This window comes from Erythrolamprus reginae, chromosome 2, assembly GCF_031021105.1.
Source record: "Erythrolamprus reginae isolate rEryReg1 chromosome 2, rEryReg1.hap1, whole genome shotgun sequence".
NCBI lineage: Eukaryota > Metazoa > Chordata > Lepidosauria > Squamata > Dipsadidae > Erythrolamprus > Erythrolamprus reginae.
The window spans coordinates 224,782,121-224,806,181 of record NC_091951.1 but is presented as its reverse complement, the minus strand read 5'-3'; the positions used below and the strand labels follow the sequence as shown (position 1 = coordinate 224,806,181).

At 43.8% G+C, this 24,061-nt stretch overlaps 1 protein-coding gene across 1 annotated transcript in view; it reads right to left on the bottom strand.

Moving 5' to 3' along the window:
* Window positions 1-24,061, bottom strand: part of CLCN1 (chloride voltage-gated channel 1) — a 91,762-nt gene that overhangs the window by 47,453 nt on the left and 20,248 nt on the right. Inside the window, 3 exon segments of the mRNA XM_070736821.1 lie at window positions 15-143; window positions 3,865-3,996; window positions 6,100-6,238. Of these exon segments, the coding sequence (XP_070592922.1) occupies window positions 15-143; window positions 3,865-3,996; window positions 6,100-6,238 (400 nt within the window).

The window sequence follows — 24,061 nt, the reverse complement described above, 5'->3', positions numbered from 1 at the left end:
CCTGGATTCCTCACCCACAGCCTGTGGTGAGACAAGTTGGCAGAAGAGGGCAGCAAAGAGGATAAGGATCAAAGGGTAGGTGACCCAGGCCAGGTACTGCATTGGGATGCTGGGTTGCATCTCTTTGTATATCCACTTGTAAGCTGTAAGGGGAGAAATGACAATAGATATGAGTAATTGGAGCACCCCAAAACACAAATTCAACTCATGCAGGGAGTTTTCATTGGCTGCACTCAGCCCACTACAGAATTTTATTTTATTTATTTATTTTGTCCCATACATAATACATATTGAAGAGAATAGATATGTAATAATATAAATAAAGAAAAGAATAGAAGAAAAGATATAAAAGTGTAGGTGAACATATTTGAAAGGAAGAAAAGATAAATGAGATAAGGAGAGACAATTGGACAGGGGACGGGAGGCCCACTGGTGCACTTATGCACACCCCTTATGCACGCCCCAGAATGATGGCAAGCAGAGCCTAACTAAACAAGGCACGGACATTTCCCAATCTTACTCTGCAGTCTTTCCTACTTCCCTCTACATCAGCGGTCCCCAAACTACGGCCCGATGAGGTCTTTTAACCGGCCCGCAGCAGCTCATGAGATTGTACTGATCAATATAGTAAGCTCCCGAATCTCCTGTCCACTCACCGCGGTCGGTTGCTGAGCGAGGAGAAGGTGGAGAGGCAAGGGGGCGGGGAGGAAAGTGGGCCTGCAATTGGCCCCTTCCTTTGCCGCCTTTAGGGAGAGAAACTGTTGGGGGGAGAGGGAGAGAAAGGGAGAGATAGAGAGGGAGAGAGAAAGGAAGAGAAGAGATAGAAAGGGAGAGAGAAAGAAAGGGAGAGACAGAGAGAGGGAGAGATAAAGAGGGAGAGATACAAAGAGAGTGAGTGAGAGAAAGAGAGAAGAGAGAGAAAGAAAGCAAGAGAGAAAGAGAAAGAGAGAAGAACAGAGAGAGAGAGAGAGAGAAAGAGGGAGAATAAATATTAAATATTGTATTTGTTCCCATTTTGTTTTTTATTTTAAATAATGTATGTGCAGTGTGCATAGGGATTTGTTCATACGGGTTTTTTTAATAGTCCGGCCCTCCAACAGTTTGAGGGACAGTGAACTGGCCTCCTGTGTAAAAAGTTTGGGGACCCCTCCTCTACATTCTCAAACGGCTTGTGTCAAGTGCAGGGGTAAACGGGGTGGAATAGAAGGAATCAGTAACAAGCGTTCCCTTTCCTTTTTGTGGAAGGGCATTTTGCCGGGATCTGCTGCAGGGTTCAAAGAGGGCAGGATCACCGATTGGCCAATCTGGAGGCAACCAGGACAGACACTGTTCAGTTTCTACGATCAGCAGCAACCCAACATCCAGCCCAATGAACAAACGAAGCGCTTTTCCAAGGCCATTCCCTTCCTCATTTGGATAACAGATGTTCACTTGGGATGAAAGCTATCTACCTGCCTGGTGGAAGACCCAGATATTAAGAGGGGAATGTTTGCTTTTGGAAAGAGCAAACAGTAGGAAAGAAAACAAACAAGCACACCTTCCATGACCCTATTTACTTACTTATTTATTCATTCATTCATTCATTCATTCATTCGATTCGATTCGATTCGATTTGATTTGATTTGATTTGATTTGATTTGATTTGTATGCCGCCCCTCTCCGTAGACTCGGGACGGCTAACAACAATAATAAAACAGCATATGACAAATCTAATATTTAAAATAATTTTTAAAAAACCTTATTAAAAATCAAACATACACACAAATATACCATGCATAAATTGTATAGGCCTAGGGGGAAATGAATATCTCAATTTCCCCATGCCTGACGACAGAGGTGAGTTTTAAAGAGCTTACGAAAGGCGAACTGGTACCTTTGACCTCCTCTTTCAGTCATCTGTGCTTTCAAGAAATTTATTCATCTCTCTACTCTGTCTTGTTTGATCCTTTATTTATTATTTATTTATTTATTTATTAGATTTCTATGTTGGCCTTCTCGAGGTGACTCAGGGTGGTGTACAACATTAAATATAACAATATATAAGAAATCTAATCTCCCCCTTGCCTATGAAATTTTGTGCATGATATGACTGTGTGTATGTATTCTATCTACTGGGTGTTTTTTTTTTCTTTTTAGACTTTGTAATGTAAAACTGTTATTTTAGATTTGAATTATTAGATTTGTTACCATGTATTGTTTTTATCACTGTTGTGAGCCGCCCCGAGTCTATGGAGAGGGGCGGTATACAAATGTAATTAATAATAATAATAATAATAATAATAATAATAATAATAATAATAATAACTATAAAATATGAAAATTTACTAAAAGATTTTAAAAGACCCCATGTACACTCACACACATTCACCCAATCCAATCATATATCGGCCGGAGACAGTCACATCACTCACGGCCCCCATGCCCGCCGGCAAAGGTAGGTTTTTAAAGCTTTACGAAAGACCAGGAGGGAGGGGGCGGTACGTCTATGTTTTTATGTCTATGTTTCAGCACCCTCTCCCGTGCAGTGACAATTGACATTGAGGTCAACTGCAGAATCGCCAAGGCAAGCTCTGCATTTGGCAGACTAACGACCAACGTAGAATAAGCCTTGCTACAAAGCTCAAATTCTACCGAGCAATAGTGCTAACTACCCTGCTATATGCAAGTGAGACTTGGACTGAATACAGGAGACATGCTAGGTAACTGAACCACTTCCACAGGACCGGCCTCTGTAGAATTCTGATGATCCAATGGCAGGATAAGGTGCCTGACACTGAGGTCCTCTCCAGAGCAGGCCTGCCATCAGTTCCCACCCTGCTGATGAAAGTGCAGACATGCTGGGCAGGCCGTGTTGCTAGGATACAAGACCATCGCATCCCTAAACTGGTCCTCCATGGTGAGCTGTCTAAAGGAAAGTGATTGCATGGGGGACAAAGAACCCAGGACTTATAATCCTGGGTCTTGAAAGCTTAGAACTACGATGCCTTAAACATGATCTAAGTATTGCCCACAAGATCATATGCTGCAATGTCCTGCCTGTCAAAGGCTACTTCAGCTACAACCACAACAACACAAGAGCACACAAGAGATTCAAGCTTAATATTAACCGCTCCAAAGTTGACTGTAAAAAATATGACTTTAGTAATCGGGTTGTCGAAGCGTGGAACTTCTTACTGGACTCTATAGTATCATCCCCTAGCCCCCAACATTTTACCCTTAGACTATCCACGGTTGACCTCTCCAGATTCCTAAGAGGTCAATAAGGGGCGTACATAAGCGCACTAGAGTGCCTTCCTTCCCCTGTCCTATAGTCTCTCCTATATCTCATATTTCTTCTCTACTATATCCTCTATAACCTTCATTGTGTATTATTGTGTATTGGACAAAACAAACAAACAAACAAACAAACAAACAAACAAACAAATAAATAAATAAATACATGTTGAAATCCTCCTTCAAGTCCCTGGATATCGACACCACCTCCTGGGAAACCCTGCCACAAGATTGACCAACATGGCGCACGCTGATCCACCAGGGCTGCCAGACATCTGACGCCAGAAGAACAATCATACCAGAAGAGAAGCCAGCACTCCACAAAGCCAGCAAATGCTGCGACAATGGTGCCCAACAAGTGGCAGAACATTTGGTGCCCGTATAGGCCTTACCAGCCACCTGTGGACACATCGTGTACAGCCCACAACCCGTTAGATGTCAAGGTCCTCCTCAAACACAATGAACAAACATCATCATGTCTACGTTTATTAAGTTTTTAATTGGTTTCAGTTGTGAATGATACCGCATTAATAAGACAGAGTAGATGTGTTTTTAAATTGCAGCATTTATTTAGAGTGTGAACCAACCTACCTTCTAAACTTTTGGAACTGGCATAATCCACCCCCCAGCTGACCAGTGCCATGACCAGACCCAGAAGAATCAAGAATATCCAGTCTTCTCCCAACTTCTTTGTAATATAATTCTTGATACTTTTAGTACAGGCTGCAGAAAAGGAAGATCTTTTAAATAGTGGTAAACTTTCCACCGCTTTTACTATTTTATAGTTCTATCACACTAGGAACTGTATGACACTGTAATAAATTTGTCAAATTTATTTCTCTGTGTCAAATTTCTTCCACTGAAATCAACAGGAGGAGAGGACTTAAATTATGCCAGATTGTGTCATTTCCTTCCAAACAGATGGAGATACATGTAAAGCTTGCAGAAACTCTCCTTAATTCAGAGATCTTGAAGAACCTAAGCATCAGTAAATTCACCAGGTATAAAGTGCCCTGATCCATATTTTATCAGGCATGTGTTATTCAACTCATTGAAAATAGCAAACAGTAGACTTAGAACAACAAAAGAAAAATAAACATTCTCCATTTCACTTAACTGGGGGAAAAAAAATCTTACATCGATGTCCCATATGAATTAGAAAAAGTTACTTAGCCCACAGTGCTCTGAGAATGCAAGTGAAATACAGTAAATAGATATGGCAATGATGGCGAACCTTTTTTTCCTCGGGTGCCAAAAGAGCGTGGACATGCACTATTGCGCATGCCCGAGTGTCCACACCCATAATTCAATGCTGGGGGAGGGCGAAAACAGCTTCCCCCACCCCCTAGAAGCCCCCTGGAGGATGGAAACGGCCTGTTTCCCAACTTCTGGTGGGCCCAGTAGGCTCATGTTTCGCCCTCCCCAGGCTCCAAAGACTTCCTTGGAATTGGGGTAGAGTAAAAACGCCATTTCCCATCCCCCTGGAGGCTCTCTGGAAGCCAAAAATGCCCTCCAGAGCTTCTGTGTGAGCCAAAAATCAGCTGGCCGGCATGCAAATGCACGTTGGAGGTGAGCTAGGTCAACAGCCCATGTGCCAGCAGATATGGCTCCACGTGCCACCTGTGGCACCCTTGCCATAGGTTCGCCATCCCTGGCATATGACATTATTTTTTTAACAGGCCATTCACACCTACTCTTCAGCATTGCTAATACGAGGCCCTATGTGAATATGTTTGAATTTCTGAATTATCTCATTATTTAACCTTTACAGATGCAGAAGTAGTTATCATATATTGCCTAATTTTCTTAATATTTTTTTTTTAATCAAGCATTCTACAGGCTTTAGACTCAGATTCTGAGCTAAACAGCCAAAACATAGCATCTTTCAACTTTCTTTTAAAACACACTTAAGCAGTCATTTTTATTTTAAGAAAAAGCAACTGTGTTGTTTCTTCATTTGTTTCAATTCTAATCAGGGTCCTGTGCCAATTTCTCATTGCAAAACACCTTCTTTGCTTCTATTTGAGCACTGATCACAATACCCGGAGAATCTGGTCAAGGATGGGGGAAAGTGGACTGGCCAGAATAAAGCAGATATGCTTTATTTTCAAAATTCAAAATGTATTTTCACAGAATTGCTTGAGAATGCTAGTGAATTTGTAAATCAAGAAGGAGCTTCACTATTGCTCTACATCAGTGTTTCTCTTCCTTAACAACTTTAAGATATCTGGAGTTCAATTCCCAGAATTCCTATAACTGGCTGAGGAATTCTGGGACTTGAAGTCCAGAGGTCTTAAAGTTGCTAAGTTTTGAGAGGCAGTGTTCTATATGAAGTATGTTTATCATCCAAAAGCAAACTTAATATTGCCCTGTTGTTAGATATGTCAGGAAATGTTTTATCTTATTTGTGTGTAACAATCTTTAAAAGAAGTGTGTCTAATGTTACTGAGGTTCTCGTTGAGAAAACCTCTGGGGAGAAGAGATTTTAAAGTAAATACTTATATCCCTTTCTCAACCCCAAAGTCTCCCAGTCCAAATAGTTTTCATTCACGAACAGGCCTTAAGATTATCAATGCATGAAATGTGTATTTTACCCCAAATGCACTCAAAGCCAAAATCATGGAGCCTTTTTAAATGTTGGAACAGATGGAAAACATGTGAAATTTTAAAAATGAGAACTACAGCATTAAAGCATCAAAAATGTCCACTCTGTGTTCTTCCTTTCCATTCTTCCCTCTCACCATATGCAATAAACTTTTAAATGTTGTGAGTTAACCCCCAAGATACTGTGAGCTTCTTGGAAGCACCATTTTCACTGACGCTTACCATGATACTTAGAGTAGCTCTCCTCTTTGAATTCAGCTTGACTTTTCTGTCCCAAGGTATCTTGAGACTTCTTATTCAGAAGTTCAGCCGCTTCCTTCTGGGGAAGACTGGGAAGCTGTTCCGTATATTGGCCATAGAGCTGAGAGAAGAGTAAATAGGTGGTCAAGACACTCCAAAGACAATATAAAATAAGAGAGCCAGAGATTGCAAGGCACATAACAATAGCTATGTCAAAATGAAGTATCTTTAATTATAATGCACCATAGAATAGAAAGGAATAGAATAGAATAGAATAGAATAGAATAGAATTTTATTGGCCAAGTGTGATTGGACACACGAGGAATTTGTCTTGGTGCATACATATGCTCTCAGCGTACATAAAATAAAATATACATTTGTCAAGAATCATGTGGTACAATACTTAATGATTGTCATAGGGGTCAAATAAGCAATGAAGAAGCAATATTAATAAAAATATTAGGATATAAGCAACAAGTTACAGTCATACAGTCAACATGGGAGGAAATGGGTGAAAGGAATGATGAGAAAAACTAGTAGAATAGAAGTGCAGATTTAGTAGAAAGTCTGACAGTGTTGAGGGAATTATTTGTTTAGTAGAGTGATGGCGTTTAAACCAAGTACATTTTCCTCATAATCCTGATTGGTAAATGTTTACAGAAATACATATATCTCATGAGGTTGCAGTTGACAGCTTGAAAGTGTAAATGTGAAATGCTATGAATGTTCTGCCTGTGGCAAAAGATTTATGACATCTCATTCATGCATAATCTTATTTCTTGCTGCATAATCACTGGTGAACGATGAACCTATGTTAACCAATCTCAACTCTAAAAGAGATTTCTAAATCCCTGCTGGTAGATGCGTATAGGTTGCTGCCGCTTTGGACCAATTTGATGTCCGGATATACAGAGCTACGCAGTAGGACTTGACAAGGTATCAGAATTTATAGTGTGGCAATTTAGGAACCAGTGCAGAAAAATAACGAAGATCCGTTTGTAGAAAACAGTAGTAAACAGTTTCTACTCTTCACTGCATTCAAAATATCTTTCTGTCTTAGTCTTCTGTTTACAGGAACAAACTATCTGTCTTAGTCTTCTGTTTACAGGAATGGCTGGAGGGGTTGGGAGTGGCGGGCACTGTTCTTCAGTGGTTCTCCTCCTACCTCTCCGGCCGGTCGCAGTCGGTGTTAGTGGGGGGTCAGAGGTCGATTCCGAGGTCTCTCCCTTGTGGGGTGCCTCAGGGGTCGGTCCTCTCCCCCCTGCTATTTAATATCTACATGAAACCGCTGGGTGAGATCATCTGAGGGCATGGGGTGAGGTATCATCAGTACGCTGATGATACCCAGCTTTACATCTCCACCCCATGTCCAGTCAACGAAGCAGTGGAAGTGATGTGCCGGTGTCTGGAGGCTGTTGGGGCCTGGATGGGTGTCAACAGACTCAAACTCAACCCGGATAAGACGGAGTGGCTGTGGGTCCTGCCTCCCAAGGACAATTCCATCTGTCCGTCCATTACCCTGGGGGGGGAATTATTGACCCCCTCGGAGAGGGTCCGCAACTTGGGCGTCCTCCTCGATCCACAGCTCACATTAGAGAACCATCTTTCAGCTGTGGCGAGGGGGCGTTTGCCCAGGTTCGCCTGGTGCACCAGTTGCGGCCCTATCTGGACCGGGACTCATTGCTCACAGTCACTCATGCCCTCATCACCTCGAGGTTCGACTACTGTAACGCTCTCTACATGGGGCTACCTTTGAAAAGTGTTCGGAAACTTCAGATCGTGCAGAATGCAGCTGCGAGAGCAGTCATGGGCTTACCTAGGTATGCCCATGTTTTGCCATCACTCTGCAGTCTGCATTGGTTGCCGATCAATTTCCGGTCACAATTCAAAGTGTTGGTTATGACCTTTAAAGCCCTTCATGGCATTGGACCAGAATACCTCCGAGACTGCCTCCTGCCGCACGAATCCCAGCGACCGATTAGGTCCCACAGAGTGGGCCTTCTCCGGGTCCCGTCAACTAAACAATGTCGGTTTGCGGGCCCCAGGGGAAGAGCCTTCTCTGTGGCGGCCCCGACCCTCTGGAACCAACTCCCCCCGGAGATTAGAACTGCCCCTACTTTCCCTGCCTTCTGTAAAGTTCTTAAAACCCACCTTTACCGTCAGGCATGGGGGCACTGAAACATCTCCCCCGGGCATGTATAATTTATGTATGGTATGCTTATGTGTGTGTTTGTTAGTATATTGGGGTTCTCTTTTAAACTTTTTTTAAATATTTAAATTATTTGGATTTGTTACGATTTCTTTATGCCTTGTTGTGAGCCGCCCCGAGTCCGCGGAGAGGGGCGGCATACAAATCTAAATAATAAATAAATAAAATAATAAAGCTTATTTACATGTAGATACTAAACCAATCCAGGTTTCGCCATATTAACACTACAGCTCTACTCTCTGCTCTGCTCTGCTTCTGCTCTGGCAAACTCACACTACTTACCAGAGCTTACAAAACTTTTGCCAGACCCATCCTTGAATACAGCTCATCTGTTTGGAACCCATGTTGCATCTCAGACATTATCACCCTTGAAAATGTCCAAAGATACTTCACCAGAAGAGCCCTTCAAACCTCCACTCAAAACAGAATACCCTACGAGACTAGACTTTCAATCCTGGGCCTAGAAAGCTTAGAACTAAGATGCCTTAAACAAGATCTAAGGATCTTAAACAAGATCACAGGATCATATGCTGCAACGTCCTGCCTGTTGATGACTACTTCAGCTTCAACCACAACAACACAAGAGCACACAACAGATTTAAACTTAATATTAACCGCTCCAAACCTGAGTATAAAATATATGACTTCAGTAACCGAGTTGTTGAAGCATGGAACTCATTACCAGACTCCATAGTGTCATCCCCAAACCCCCAACACTTTACCCTTGGATTATCCACGGTTGACCTATCCAGATTCCTAAGAGGTCAGTAAGGGGCGAGTATAAGTGCACTAGAGTGCCTTCCTTCCCCTGTCCTATTGCTCTCCTATATCTCCTATACCTTTCTTCTATTCCTATATCTCTTCTTCTATTCTTTCATTGATATGTTCTATTACTATATCTTCTTTTCTATTCTTTCTTAGATATATTTTACTATGAGTATATCCTCTATAACCTTCATCATGTATTTTAATATGTGTATACCCACTAAAACCCTCATTGTGTATTGGACAAAATCAATCAATCAATAAAATAATAAATAAAACTCAATAATTAACTCACACTCAAAACTGCTTCAGCCAGTCAACTAACAATATTACCAACAGAAACAGCCAACAGCGAACAGCTAAGAGCTAACAACCATTGTAAAGTTGCTTTGCATTTTATAATCCTCTAGCCCAGGGCCGCCGATAGACCGGTACTAGTGGGAATGGCGTCACGGGCCTGGGGCAATTGAATAATGGGGGGGGCGGCGCTTCTCCTGCTGAGCCCAGTCCTCTCCCGGTGGCTTTCGGCTCCTCCCGCCGAGGAGCTGCAAGGCTGGCTTCGGAGCCCCGCGCGGCCAGCGTTCCCTCGTGCCCGGCGGGCTCCCCTTTCCTAAACCCCCACCAACCCCCTCCTTCCCTTCCCGCCCTGCCCTCCTTCCCCGAGGCGTCCCTTGCCCATCATCCCCTGCCGGGAAATGGGGCAGCGGGACTGCTAGATGGGCAGCTCTTCCGGCGAGGGTGGGCAAGGCGCGCCCTTCTCAGCTCTCGGCCTCCGCCTGCGCAGAAAGCATCCTTCCTCGCACCCAGCACCGGCCATGGGGGCTTCCGCCGCCGCCTTCCGCAAGGCCCCCCGAGGAGCCGCGTGGGTCTCCAGCCTTCTTCTGGTTAGTCACCGCGGCAAGGATGCGGGCGAGGGAGAAAGGGAAGAACCCAGCGCCTCAGGCGCTTCTCTCTTGCTGAGCGGGGGGAGGGAAGGAGCCGGCATAGTCAAAATCATGATTTCTTTCGTTTCTTTTTCTTTCTTTCTCTATTTCTCTCTTGCTCTTTCATTCTTTTTTCTTTATCTTGCTTTCTTTCTTTATCTTGCTTTCTCTCCTTCCTTCTCTCTTTCCATTTCTTTCATTCCCCCTCTCTTTTTATTTCTCTTTCATTCTCTTTCTTTTCTCTTTCTTTCTTTATTTCATTTCTTTTTCTTTATTTCTCTATTTCTCTCTTGCTCTTTCATTCTTTTTTCTTTATCTTGCTTTCTTTCTTTCTCTTGCTTTCTCTCCTTCCTTCTCTCTTTCCATTTCTTTCATTCCCCCTCTCTTTTTATTTCTCTTTCATTCTCTTTCTTTCCTCTTTCTTTCTTTATTTCGTTTCTTTTTCTTTCTTTCTCTCTTTCTCTCTTGCTCTTTCATTCTTTTTTCTTTCTCTTGCTTTCTTTCTTCCTCTTTCTTTCTCTCCTTCCTTCCCTCCTTCCATTTCTTTCAATCCCCCTCTCTCTTTTTATTTCTCTTTCATTCTCTTTCTTTCTTTCTCTTTCTTTCTCTTTTTCTTTCTCTCTTTTACCTTCCATTCCTCTATTTCTTCTTTTCTTTCTCCTTCCTACCTTCTTCCCTCCCTCCCTTCCTTCAGTCCTTCCTCTCTAACTCTCTCCTTTCATAAGTTTCCTTCCTTCCTTCCTCTGTTCCTGTCCCTTCCCCCTTTCTTTCTTTCTTTCTTTCTTTCTTTCCTTCCCTCCCTCCATTTCTTGATTTCCTTCTCCTTCCTCCCTTCTTTCCTCCCTCACTCCCTTCTTTCACTCCTTCCTCTCTTACTCTCCCCTTTCACACCTCTCCTTGCTTCCTTTGCACCCTTCCTCTGTTCCTGTCCCTTCCCTCTTTCCTTCCTTCCCACCCTCCGTCTATTCATTCACCCATTCCTCTCTTGATCGCCCCTTTTACCATTCCTTCCTTCCTTCCTTCCTTCCTTCCTTCATAGCTCGCCCTCGCCTTTCTTCCCTTCCTTCCAGATGGGAGTGCCCCCTCAAGACACCCGCCTGACTGCTGGTACCCTTCTTTTTCTCTCCCCTCGTCCTTTCCAGCTCCTCGCCGGTGGCTGCCGGGTGTGGGATCCCCCTCCCCTCTCCCCTTGCTAGAAAGCACATGGTTTTGTCAACAAGAAGGGAGAAGTGCCAAGAAGCCGTAAATAAGCCTCGCTCCGCCTGACCGATGCCAGGATCTTTCTTTCCCTTGTCACTCCCGCTTCTTTCTTTCTCCTGGACGAGTCCACACAATCGGCTTAACCCAGTTCCTGAAATAGCCTATGGCAGTGCTTCCCAACCTTGGCAACTTGAAGATATCTGGACTTTAACTCCCAGAATTCCTCAGCCAGCGAATGCATTCGCTGGCTGGGGAATTCTGGGAGTTAAAGTCCAGATATCTTCAAGTTGCCAAGGTTGGGAAACACTGGCCTATGGGACTGCCTCGCTTGGCGTGAAGCGGGAAATGATCCCCGGGGGATGGATTGGCTTGGCAACTTAAAATAGTTTTAAAATGGCGGGGGGAGGCCCAGACACTTAGGCTGTATGGGGCCCCAAAATTCCTGATGGTGGCCCTGCTCTAGCCCAATCAGGTTGCAGTTCGTTACTGTTTAACATGCTTCTTTTACCTAATATGGTAACATAATGGAATATCACCTAGAATTGAACTAACCCTTGACATTTGCTTGTCCTGGTGGTGGAAATTTGTCCCTGCTCGCCAAACCAGCAGTGATGGCCAGTTGGCCATGCCCCCAAATCAGTTCTCCAGTCACCGTTCCATGAAAGCGGCAGGCAAAGAACCCTCTGTGGATGTGCAGAGGCTTCTGCACATGCGCAGAGGGTTATTTGCATGTGACTTGCACACTCCTAACATGATGCGAACCAGTAGGGAAGTAGGTAGAACCCATCCCTGATGCATATATTCTCAATCTTCCAAACTGCACAGTAGTTACACATTGTGGATACTAGATGATGAGGTACCAGTCTACAGGGACTTGCAATGTATAGATGAGGTCTTATTTGAAGGAGTGGGGCAAGGATAGTGGACCCCATCTGAAAATAAATCAGATTATTTCTAGACCTTTATTGAATATTAAACTAATCTAATTAATGATTGCAAGAAGGAAGAATTCTGATACAAAAATAAACAACTGCACGGTACATGAATAGAAGGACTAGGAGTGACATGAAAGAAGTATTCCAATAATTGAGGGGGTGTCACAGAGAAGAAGGGGTCCAGCTATTTTCCAGTACACCTGAAGGCAGAAGCAATGGGTGGAAACTAATCAAGGAAAGAAGCATCTTAGAACTAAGGAAAAATATTCTGACAGTGAGAATAATTAATCAGTGGAATGATTGGCCTCAAGAACTTGTAGGTGCTCCATCACTGGACGATTTTAAGAAGACATTGGACAACCACTTTTCTGAAATAGTATAGAGTCTTCTGCTTGAGAAGAGATTGGACCAGAAGACTTCCAAGGTCCCTTCCAATTCTGTTATTCTATTCTGTTAAAATGTAGCGTACTGTATATTATTTTATTTAAAACTAATCATTGCAGTAGGAGCCCCAAGTACACTATCTCCATATGTTCTATGTCCATATGTTTATAAGAAACTCATCTGCACTGTCTAGTTGCATTAGAAGCTAAACTAAATAATCTTTGACATGCAGACAGCAAGAAGGTACAATTGGTTTAAAGGAACAAGTTTACAAACTCAAGCAAACAGCCATATGGAAATCAATCAATTGTAATTAATTGCATTTGTAGAGAAGAAAGTGACTTTCTTAATATGCTCACTCTATAGCATATGGACAGTTATCTTACAATTATGGTTATGCTGCTATCCTAGGAGAGCTAGGGGGAAGACAAAAGGAGAGAGATTTGTTAAATATACGTTGGGACGTGGCATTAGATAAATATTGGATGGATAGCTAAATTAAGCCATTCCACTTTATTGTAACTTTATAATGCAATGACATATCTAGTTTTGTTTCCTGTATGGTCTAACTGGTAAGTCTTGCAGGGCTTAAAATACTGGTCAACACAAAAAAAAGTCATCAGCAAAGATAATATGTCTCTTTCATGGAGTTTGATGTGCTGATTCCAAAAATATGCTTAGTTTTGCTCTATCACATAAAGTTTCTGATATAGAAGCATTTTGGTTATTACGTTATTTCTACATTTTCAGTCTAGGTGGAAATGTCTTAATGTTCCCAGTATATTTGCTATACCTTATAATAATGATGCCGCTCTGTGGAAACTATACCTGCTACAGAAAAACTACATACATTTTCGAAATCAGAACAAAAAAATGATTCAGAAAAGTACAAGGTCAACTGCGATGATTATAAAAAATATTTTTTTAGACCTGTGTAATTCTCCCACCATCACTTTTACACCCCAATGATTAGGGAGGGATCCTCCTCAGTTTCTTTCTCGACTCAACTATGCAGCTGTGGGCTTTTGTCCCCTCTTGTCTGATTGGTCTTTAGGCAGCATTTCTTTCCCAAGTCTCCCAAGGTCATTCCCACATATAATTTGTTGTGTTTAGCTCTGGCCCAGCTCCTGCCCCAAGGACTGTGGATGTGGGGGAGACATCCACATGCTGCAGGACTGTTTTGCCCCCGGTGGAATCTGCTGATGAAGGCTCCTCTGACCAAGAAGACATGAGTGACAAGGAGGAGGAGAGTGGGGCAGACAGCTCAGAAGGAGATCAATTATCTCTCTCCTCCTTGGATTCAAAACAAGAATTAATGATACAGCCACGCATGTGGAGAGCGATGCATAGGCAACAACAACTGAGAGATTATTATCAACGAAAATGAGGCCACCTGTGGTTGGGTGGGGCTGTGGTAATTAGTGAGGCTGCTATAAATAGCAGCCTGTGGGTTTGGCCATTGTGGAGGATTATCTGATCGTTGTGTTTCATGACTGCGTTACTGACTGACTTTTTGTGTGCTGATTTTTCCCTGCTTTGAAACTAAACCAGAGCAAAGTGTGTTTCACTTTGTGAAAGAAGAAGGACTGTGAATTGCCTCACAGCTGCAAGCTAAGTATCACAGGACTGATAAGGGACTTGTATAAATTACCAGTTTGTTTGGAGATGAGTGCTCTTTGCTATACCAAAAGAGTGCTTAGTTTAAGTGAATTTTCATTATAAAGAACATTGTTTTGAATTTTCAAACGTGTGTGTGTCTGAAATTTGTATCTGTGAATTTTTGGGAGGATTCTACCAGAGAGCCCGACAGAACATAATTACCCTCTGCCTTTTCTTGTTACCTGTTAATGTTTTGCCCTCTTTATTGAGCAGTTGATATTCTGATATTTTTTTTCCTTTGAAAGATGCTAAGAATAACAAAAATGGTTTCTTTAGGCATCATCAAAAGGAAAAACCCTGATTCTGCAGTTTTGCTTTCCTGACTTCAATTCTGTAATGCTGGGTTACCTGATTGCACTCCTCCTTTGTGGGCTGCCCTCTTTCAGATTCCTTCTTTATGTACGGGTATCTTTTGTTGTTGTTTTCAGATTTTCATGATGCTTTTCGGATTGTCATGTAGGCTCCTTGTTTGCAATTTTACTTTTACCTTCCTTAGGGATATTTTTACATCCTTGAGCACTTTTTTCCATTAGCTTTTCCTATCACATTCTTACTTTCTGAATTTATGACATCTACTTTTGAAGTCCAAGGTCTGTGTATGATTATACTCAGTTTTAGTTTCCCTTGAAATCAAGACTAGCAGTGTGCAGCCACTTCATCACTTTACTGCCGTTTCTGTTTCCTCAATGAAGAGAAGGGAAGGGAAAAGGGAAGGGAAGGGAAGAGAAGAGAAGAGAAGAGAAGAGAAGGATCTTGGAGGTCTTCTAGTCTAACCCCCTATTCAGGCAAGAAACCCTATACTATTTCAGACAAATGGTTGTCTAATCTCTCCTTTAAAATTTCCAGAGTTGAAGCATTCACAACTTCTGAAGGCAAATTGTTCCATTGGTTAATTGTTCTAAATGTCAGGAAATTTCTCCTTAGTTCTAGATGGCTTCTCTCCTTGATTAGTTTCCATCTTATTGCTTCTTGTCCTGCTTTCCGGTGCTTTGGAGAATAGCTTGATTCCCTCTTCTTTGTGGCACCCACTTAGATACTGGAACATTGCTATCCTGCTACCCCTGTCCTTTTCATTAAACAAGACATACCCAATTCCAGCAAACACTCTTTATATTTTAACCTGCAGTCCCCTAATCACCTTTGTTGCTCTTTTCTGCACTCTTTCTAGAGTCTTAACATCTTTTTTTATATCGTGACAACCAAAACTGGATACAATATTCCAAGTGTGACTTTACCAAGACATTATAAAGTGGTATTAACACTTTGTTTGTTTTTTGTTTGTTTGTTTATTATTTGATTTATAAGCTGCCCAATCCCATAGGACTTCATGTGATCTTGATTCTATCCCTCTGCTTATGAAGCCTAGAACTCTGTTAGCCTTTTTGGCAGCTGCAGCACACAGCTGTCTCATATTTAAGTGATTGTCCACTAGGACTCCAGGATCCCTTTCACAGTTACTATTGAGTGAGTTACCACCTATACTATACATGTACATTTGGTTTTTCTTCCCTAAGTATAGAACCTTACTTTTTTCACCAATGAATTTCATTTTATTAGACAATTAAATCCTCCCTGTTAATAAATTATTTCTTAATTTTATGTGCCACCTATCTCACCGCCTTCTTTAACCAGCTAAAATAGAACAGCAACAGAAAGACAAGTCAGAAATTTGCTAGAAGGACCAGGCTTGGCAAAATCTTAGGGTACTGCATATTTGCATTCTTGCAATTTCGTGGCTCTTTGACAGATTCACAATATGGTTTTAGAAGGCATTATTAACATCATATGCTTAGCTGAGATTGCAATATTGCAACAGCATTTTTTAACATGCGGTGTAACTTCTGTTGCTTCCATTTGTTTTGAACAAGTTTGAATCTTTCAGTTGCTATATTCTAGCCAGAGACGTCATCAGACCAGGTTGAAAAAAATAAATATTTTTATTTATTTTATTCATTAAATTTTTATGCTGCCCTTCTTATCTATAAGGTGATCTAGATCTGGATCAGAGAGGAAGATAAGGTAATCTTTACTGACACTTTTTTCTGTGAACACATTAAAAAATGAAATTCTGATGCCTGCCTTAAAAAGAAAAATATATACTGTACAGTGGTACCTCGACATATGAGTTTAATTCATGCCAGAGCTGAGCTCATATGTCGATCAATTCGTATCTCGAACGAATGCATTTAGATTTGGCTTTTCATACACAGATAACTGGAAAAAATGGAATTATTGTGCCACCTAGTGGACGCTCGGCTCATATCCCAAATTTGAGCTCGGGTGTCGAACAGAAATTTTGCTCGTGTCTCAGCTCGTAACTTGGAATACTTGCATGTGGAGCAGCTCGTATCTAGAGGTACTACTGTATATACAGTGTACCCATACCCATACATGCACCTACAGTACATATGCAAATGCTATACATATGATAATGTTTTCCCTTCAAGCTCATTCTATTTATTTTCCATATTGTGAGTGTTAAACAACACTAACACTTTCCATAATGCAGGAGACTTTATCTGATTCCTTCTGGGTTTTGTTTCCAATCCCACACCAAATTTCACTTGAATGATCTCCCATTCAACCTTGCCTTGCTTTTGTGGTACGCATTGTATCAGCAATCCATCAGCTCTCTGCCATCTTCACAATTCAGGCCATGGTCCTAGGAATCCCACCATTCAATTCCATTTGCATAATGATAATTGATCACTAGAATTACTATTACTGAGTTCCATTTCTGAATTTCTATCATTGGATGGAAGGAGAAATAAACCCTATTGTCTTCCCTGCGAGATTTTCAAAGTCTTTGTTGATGTGATTGTAGCTGTTCTTCACGGCATAACCTATTCTCTCATATATCAGCAGGAAAGGATCATTGCTTATTTTGGAAATTATGACATGGGACAGCTCACTATTTGTACAGAAGTTATTTTCCAGAAAAGAATGAAATTGGCATTCAAATATGCTTCACAGCCCTCTCTAAGCAGTTTACAGATCAGCCTATTGCCCCCAACAATCTGAGTCCTCGATTTACAGACCTTGGAAGGATGGGGGGCTGAATTAACCTTGAGCCTATTGAGATTTGAACTGCCGAAGTGCAGGCAGATAGCAGACAGCAGACGTAGCCTCTGTGGCTGCCATATCATGTTAGGATAGGATTTAATATCTGGACTCCTAACATAAATGTCTTATACACTTTTATTCCATTAGCCAGGAACAGGACTGCACGTAGGTCACAAAGTGAATCTGCATTTCTGGTGAAATCTGCTTGGAAGTGACTGGCCATAAAGCAGCTCAAGGCAGCTCTCCTCGAATAACAAGAATGTGTCAGCAGGATGAGAACTGTGTGATAAAGGATGCATATTTACATTTCCTGGGGTAAACAGGACGAAAGCAGCAATAAAAGACCTTGCTTTGTGGTAAACAGGAGATAACCATATTCACAACAAAGGGGCCCAGGAAATTGGCCATAAGAGACATTTGTTCAGTAGAAGCTAGTTACATGCCATATGTAGATAGGAAGGACTTGGAAGTTGTGTCATATCTTAGAGTTATGTTATTGGATGTTTGTATACCACTTGACATATATGTATAACCTTACCCAATTTGCATATTCCCCCCAATAAAATGAAGTGCACGGCTTACAACTGTGTCATTTCACCCAGAGAGAAATGTGTCCAAGTTTTCTTTCTAGGATTCGAATTTGTGAGTGACCCCACGCGTCTGGGTTGCCTTAAGTCCCTCTGAAGACCCTGTTCCCCACAGGGACTTTGCGGCATCCGCAAGCCTCCAGTATTGCATTCTAACCACTGCGCCACCATGGCTCTCATTTATCTAGATCAGGCCTGTCAAACTGATGGCCTGTGGGCCAAATGCGTCACACACAGGCCATGCCCACACCAACTCCACAAAGGCAAAAAACATTGTGATACATCACAATCATCCAGTGATTTAGAGAGAAATATCATTAGTATATTGATAGCAGCCAGCTATACTGCTCCCCCCATCTAATTTCAAGGAAGCAATTGGTATCTGAGAATTCTGTACTATTTCAATAATAGATTGGATGAGACAGAACAATCTTAAACTAAGTCCAGATATGTTGGAGATGTTGTTGGTAAAGAATATTCCTGACTTGAGTGTTAGATAAAGTCTGTTTGGGAAACAGCAGGTTCATAGTTTGGGAATGCTACTTGAACCTCACCTGTCAGTGGATTGGTTGATGGTAAGGAGTGTGAGAAGAACTTATCCATGCAATTCCAGCTAGAGCAGATGTCTCCAACCTTACCAGCTTCAAGACTTGTGAGCTTTCCTGGATGAGGAACTCTGGAAGTTGAAGTCCACAAGTCTTGAAGTTGCCAAGGTTGGAGACCCCTGAGCTAGTGTGCAAACTGCAATCATTCCTGAGCCGGTCAGATTCTGTAGCAGTTATCCAAGACTTGGTTACAAAACGTCTGGCCCATTTCAGTGAACTTTATGTGTGGTTGCCCCTTGAAAATTCTTCAGATGTTTCAGCTTCTGCAAAACGCTATGGCTAGACTTTCTACTAATGTAAACTACAGAGGCCATATGATTGTTGTATTGGTGTTAGTAAGGTGTTAGTGGCACCCTTTATATTTGTAAGGAACTCAAAGCAGCCTTACTATTGGTGGAGCTGTTTTTCCCGTAAGTCAATTAGTTAATGGCTTAATGGGAAGAATAAAGGAATCTAGGATCTATTATTCTGCAGGAAAGAAAAAGCTGCACAAAGAAATTCCTCCGTTGAAATTGCTTTCTATGGATGCCTTACAATAGGGGAAAGAAACCAAACTTCTCTGAAAACATCATTCAATTTATTTTTCAGCCACAAGTTGACTTACACCTTCAACTCCCTGGAGGAAAGTGAGATTTTAGCTGGATGGAAAATCAATAAAAGCACTTCAACAGAGGCTGGGTTTTTTTCTTCAGAAAAAAATAGTTCCAGCTATCTTCAACTCACAACAACAGATTTTATAATTAAAAAAAAAAATTCTCTCTCTCTCTTTCTTTCTCTCCCTCTCTCCCTCTCTCTTCTTTCTCTCTCTCTCTTGCTCTCTCTCTCTCTTTCTCACTCTCTTTCTCTCTCCCTCTCTCTCTTGCTCTGTCTCGCTCTCTGTCTCTTACTCTCTCTGTGTGTCACTTGTTCTCTCTCTCTGTCACTTGCTCTCTCTCTTGCTTGCTTTCTTTCTCTCTCACTCTCTCTTTTTCTCCCCCTTTCTCCCTCTCCCTCTTTCTCTCTCTCTCTCTTGCTCTCTCTGTCACTTTCTCTCTCTCTCTCTTGCTTGCTTTCTCTCTCTCTTTCTCTCTCTCCCCTCTCTCTCTTTCTCACTCTCTCTTTCTCTCTCTCTTTTTCACTCTCTCTCTTTCTCACTCTCTCTCTCTTTATCTCTCCCCCTCTCTCTTGCCCTCTCTCTTGCTCTCTCTCTTTTTCTCACTCTCTTGCTCTCTTTCTCTCTCCCTCTTGCTCTCTCTCTTGCTCTCTTGCTCTCTCTCTCTCCCCATCAATGAGAGGGCACACTCAGTCTCTCCACTCGCATGCTGGGGCGAAGCAAGGAAAAATGCCAGGCCGAGACAGACCCACCTTTATTTGCCAGGTGAGCTGGTGAGCAGACGGGTTTTCCCACCCAGCACAAACACTGCTCCGTCCCTCTACCCGCCCCCCCCAATCACAGCGGATGGGCTGTCAGAGCAGCAGGGGGGTGAATGCCTCAGCTGCACTTCCCCTTCCTTCCCCTGACTTTGCTGTCACGGTCAGCGAGCCTCTTGCCTCGGCAGCTCAGCCCCACGACGGTGGCCACAGGAAGGTGCTGAGCCGGGGGCGAGGAGCAAGCAACATTGGAAGAGGAAGGGGGCGAAGTGAGCAAATAAAAAGAAAGAAAGAAAAATAAAAGGGGGGAAGAAAAAAATCGGGACTTTTTAAAAATGCCCCGGGACGTGGGACAAATTGCTAAAAAGCGTGATTGTCCCACTGAATGCGGGAGGTCTGGTCACCTTATGCTATGGCAGTGTTACTCAACCTGGACAACATGGAGATGTAAGGACTTCAACTCCCAGAATTCCCCAGTCAGTAGGTTGATGTCTACACATCTTCAAGCTGCTAAAGTTGAGAAACAGCATCTTAAATGATCTAAGATTTTTTTTTAACTACAATGAAATAAAAAGAGAGAAACGGGGCAAGAGAAATGCCTTATCTAGAAAAAGAAGGCTTTGGTGTCCTATCCTCACTTTTTTTTTTCATTTATCTTTTGTTACTGCAAACATAAATAAAACGCTCAGCACAGCTTGCAGCACAGCTGAAAATAGGAACCAAATGAGGTTGTGGACCAGGTAAGAAAGTGGGGGAAAAAGAAGGTCAAACCACTTCTATGTCATTCCACAAAGCAAAATGGATGGTTCCGGGTAGCTGTTATGGCAGGGGTGAAATGCTAACGGTTCGGCCCAGTCCGGCTGCTGGTGTTTTGGAGAACCAGTAGCAGCGGCAGTGCAAGGCTCCACCCATCCACCCAGATGTCCACCCATTTTATTTTTTTAACCCTTTGTGCATGTGCAAAGTATTCTGCACATGCACAGAGGATGAAATAGCACACACGAGAGCAGAGCGAGGTTGAAAAAGCAACTGTGCATGTGAGTGGAGTGTGTGTACACCAGTAGTGGGTTGCACCTGCGGAAATGGAGATTTGCACGCATCACCCCGTCCCTGACATGTGCACCCAAGCACCCGCCTGAGATTCAGCTTCTGCGCATGCACCAGAAGCAAAATCTCACATGACGATGCTCGCGCATGTGAGATTTCGCCAATTTTTGACATTTTTTTGCTTTCGCGCATGCACCAAAGCAAAGAAATCACCGGAAATAGGCAAAATCTCATGCATGCGACATCCTCATGTGTGATTTCGCTTCTGGCGCATGCACAGAAGCCGAATCTCACACCAACGCATGTGGACCCAAATGCTGGACGCGCCCACGCTGGTCTCTGGGAGTGTACCAGTAGTGCCAGAGACAAGGAACCCTTGCCTGGTATACATGCACAAAGCACGCACTTCTGAACCGGAAGGGAAGGTAAATAGATTTTACCACTCAGATTACAACAGGACCTGTTGGAGTCTGAGCTCAAATCAAGGAAGACTGTATCTATTTTTCAGTCTTCTTTGAAGCAGCATCTTGGGTCAAGAAGGTTCTACTCCACTTGACTCTACAAGCTTGACTGTAAAATATATGACTTTAGCAATCGAGTTGTCCAAGCGTGGAACTCATTACTGGACTCAGTAGTGTCAACCCCTAACCCCCAACATTTCTCCCTTAGACTACCCACAATTGACCTCTCCAGGTTCCTAAGAGGTCAGTAAGGGGCGTACATAAGTGCACTAGTGTGCCTTTCGTGCCCTGTCCAATTGTCTCTCCTTATCTCATATATCATATATCTTTTCTTCCTTTCATATATCTTCTCCTTTACTTTTATATCTTTTCTTTATATATATATAATACTTCATGTCTATCCTCTTCAATATGTATTGTGTATTGCAGAGGTCCCCAACCGCCGGTCCGCGGACCGGGACCGGGCCGTTGGGATTTTCCAGCCGGTCCGCGGCGCCGCTGCCCTCCCGGCAGAGGACATTATGCAGGACAGGGTGGGGCGTCGGGCAGGGCGGGGAGAATCAGGAGGCTCCTTTGGCGGCTGGGGGCTGCCTGGCTTTGAGTTTTTGGCTGGGGGGGGACTTAGGAAGGTCCTACTTCTCCCCCCCCAGCCAAAAACTCAAAGCCTATCTGCTGGATACGGGCGATGAGTGGGACGAGCGGCGCCGAAGCCGGTGGCTGTGGCAGCTGCTGCAAGAGGCTTCCGCGCCACTCTGTCCCACTCATCGCCCGTATCCAGCAGATAGGCTTTGAGTTTTTGGCTGGGGGGGGACTTAGGAAGGTCCTACTTCTCCCCCCCCCCAGCCAAAAACTCAAAGCCTATCTGCTGGATACGGGCGATGAGCGGGACGAGCGGCGCCGAAGCCGGTGGCTGTGGCAGCTGCTGCAAGAGGCTTCCGCGCCACTCTGTCCCACTCATCGCCCGTATCCAGCAGATAGGCTTTGAATTTTTGGCTGGGGGGGGGAGAAGTAGGACCTTCCTAACTCCCCCCCCCAGCCAAAATCACAAAGCCAGGCAGCCCCCAGCCGCGAGGTGCCCCCTCCCCTTCCCTTTCACACGCAGCTTCGGGCCCCCTGAGCGTGTGCAGAGCGCCCCCAGCGCCGCCTCAGCCGAGAGACCCCTGCCCTCCTTTTTACCGACCGGACGGAGCCCGCCGGGGGGGGGGTCCCACGCGGGGCGCCCCCTCCCCTCCCATGGAGCCCTGCCCTGTTTGGTGCCCGCTGGCCGGGCAACGGCCTCCCTCCCTCCCTGCCTCGTGTTTGCAGAGCTCCGCCGGGCAAAGTTCGGACGCCTTCTGGGCGCACGCACACATCCACACCTCCACCCCCCCGGGAGGAATTCGCCCCCTGCCCAGAACGCTGCCCTGCTCCCTTCGGAGGTGCGGAGAGGGCGGGGAGAGGAATTTAACCCCGAAAGTGGCCGGGGTTGCGCAGAAATTCCCCCAACCTTCGCTGGTTTCGGGCCAGGGAAGAGGGGGCCGTGTTTACCTGGCTGATTCGGGGATGAGAGACCACCAGGAGCTCCGCAAGGCTGCGTGACTTGGATTGGCAAGTCCGAAAAAGACCCCCGGGATGGGTGAGTGGAGGGAGAGGGAGAAAGAGAGAGGGAGAGAGGGGGAGAAAGAGAGAGAAAGAAAGAGATAGCAAGAGAGGGAGAGAGAGAAAGAGAGAGAGGGGGGAGAGAGAGAGAAAGAGAGGGAGAGGGAGAAGGAGAGAGGGAGAGAGGGAGAAAGAGAGAGAAAGAGATAGCAAGAGAGGGAGAGAGAGAAAGAGAGAGGGAGAGAGGGGGGAGAGAAAGAGATAGCAAGAGAGGGAGAGAGAGAAAGAGAGAGGGAGAGGGGGAGAGATAGCAAGAGAGGGAGAGAGGGAAAGAGGGGGGAGAGAGGGGGGAGAGAAAGAGAGAGGGAGAGAGAGAGAGGAGATAAAGGAAGAGGAGAGATAGAAAGGAAGAGAGAGAAAGAAAGAGGGATAGAAAGAGAGTGAGAGATGCTCAGTGAGCCTTTCTTTGAAGTTGCCTTTCTTTCTTTCTTTCTTTCTTTCTTTCTTTCTTTCTTTCTCTCTTTCTTTTGCTCTCTTGCTCTCTTGCTTTTTCATTCTTTTTTCTCTCTCTTGCTTTCTTTCTTTCTCTTTCTTTCTCTCCTTCCTTCCCTCCTTCCATTTCTTTCATTCCCCCTCTCTATTTTTATTTCTCTTTCATTCTCTTTCTTTCTTTCTTGCTTTCTTTCTTTCTCTTTTTCTTTCTCTCTTTTACCTTCCCTTCCTCTATTTCTTCTTTTCTTTCTCCTTCCTACTTTCTTCCCTCCCTCCCTTCCTTCAGTCTTTCCTCTCTTACTCTCCCCTTTCATAAGTTTCCTTGCTTCCTTCCTCTGTTCCTGTCCCTTCCCCCTTTCTTTCTTTCTTTCTTTCTTTCTTTCTTTCTTTCTTTCTTTCCTTCCTTTCCTCCATCCATTTCTTGCTTTCCTTTTCCTTCCTCCCTTCTTTCCTCCCTCATTCCCTTCTTTCACTCCTTCTTCTCTTACTCTCCCCTTTCACCCCTCCCCAAAGAAGGTAAATTTCATACATAATTGGTATGTCGCAAAATAAAGTAGTTTTAAAATGGCGGGGAGGGGGGCCCCCAGACACTTAGGCTGTATGGGGCCCCAAAATTCCTGATGGCGGCCCTGGCTCCACCCCTCCATAACCCCCCCCCCCATATGACCAAAGCCCCCCCCCCCACC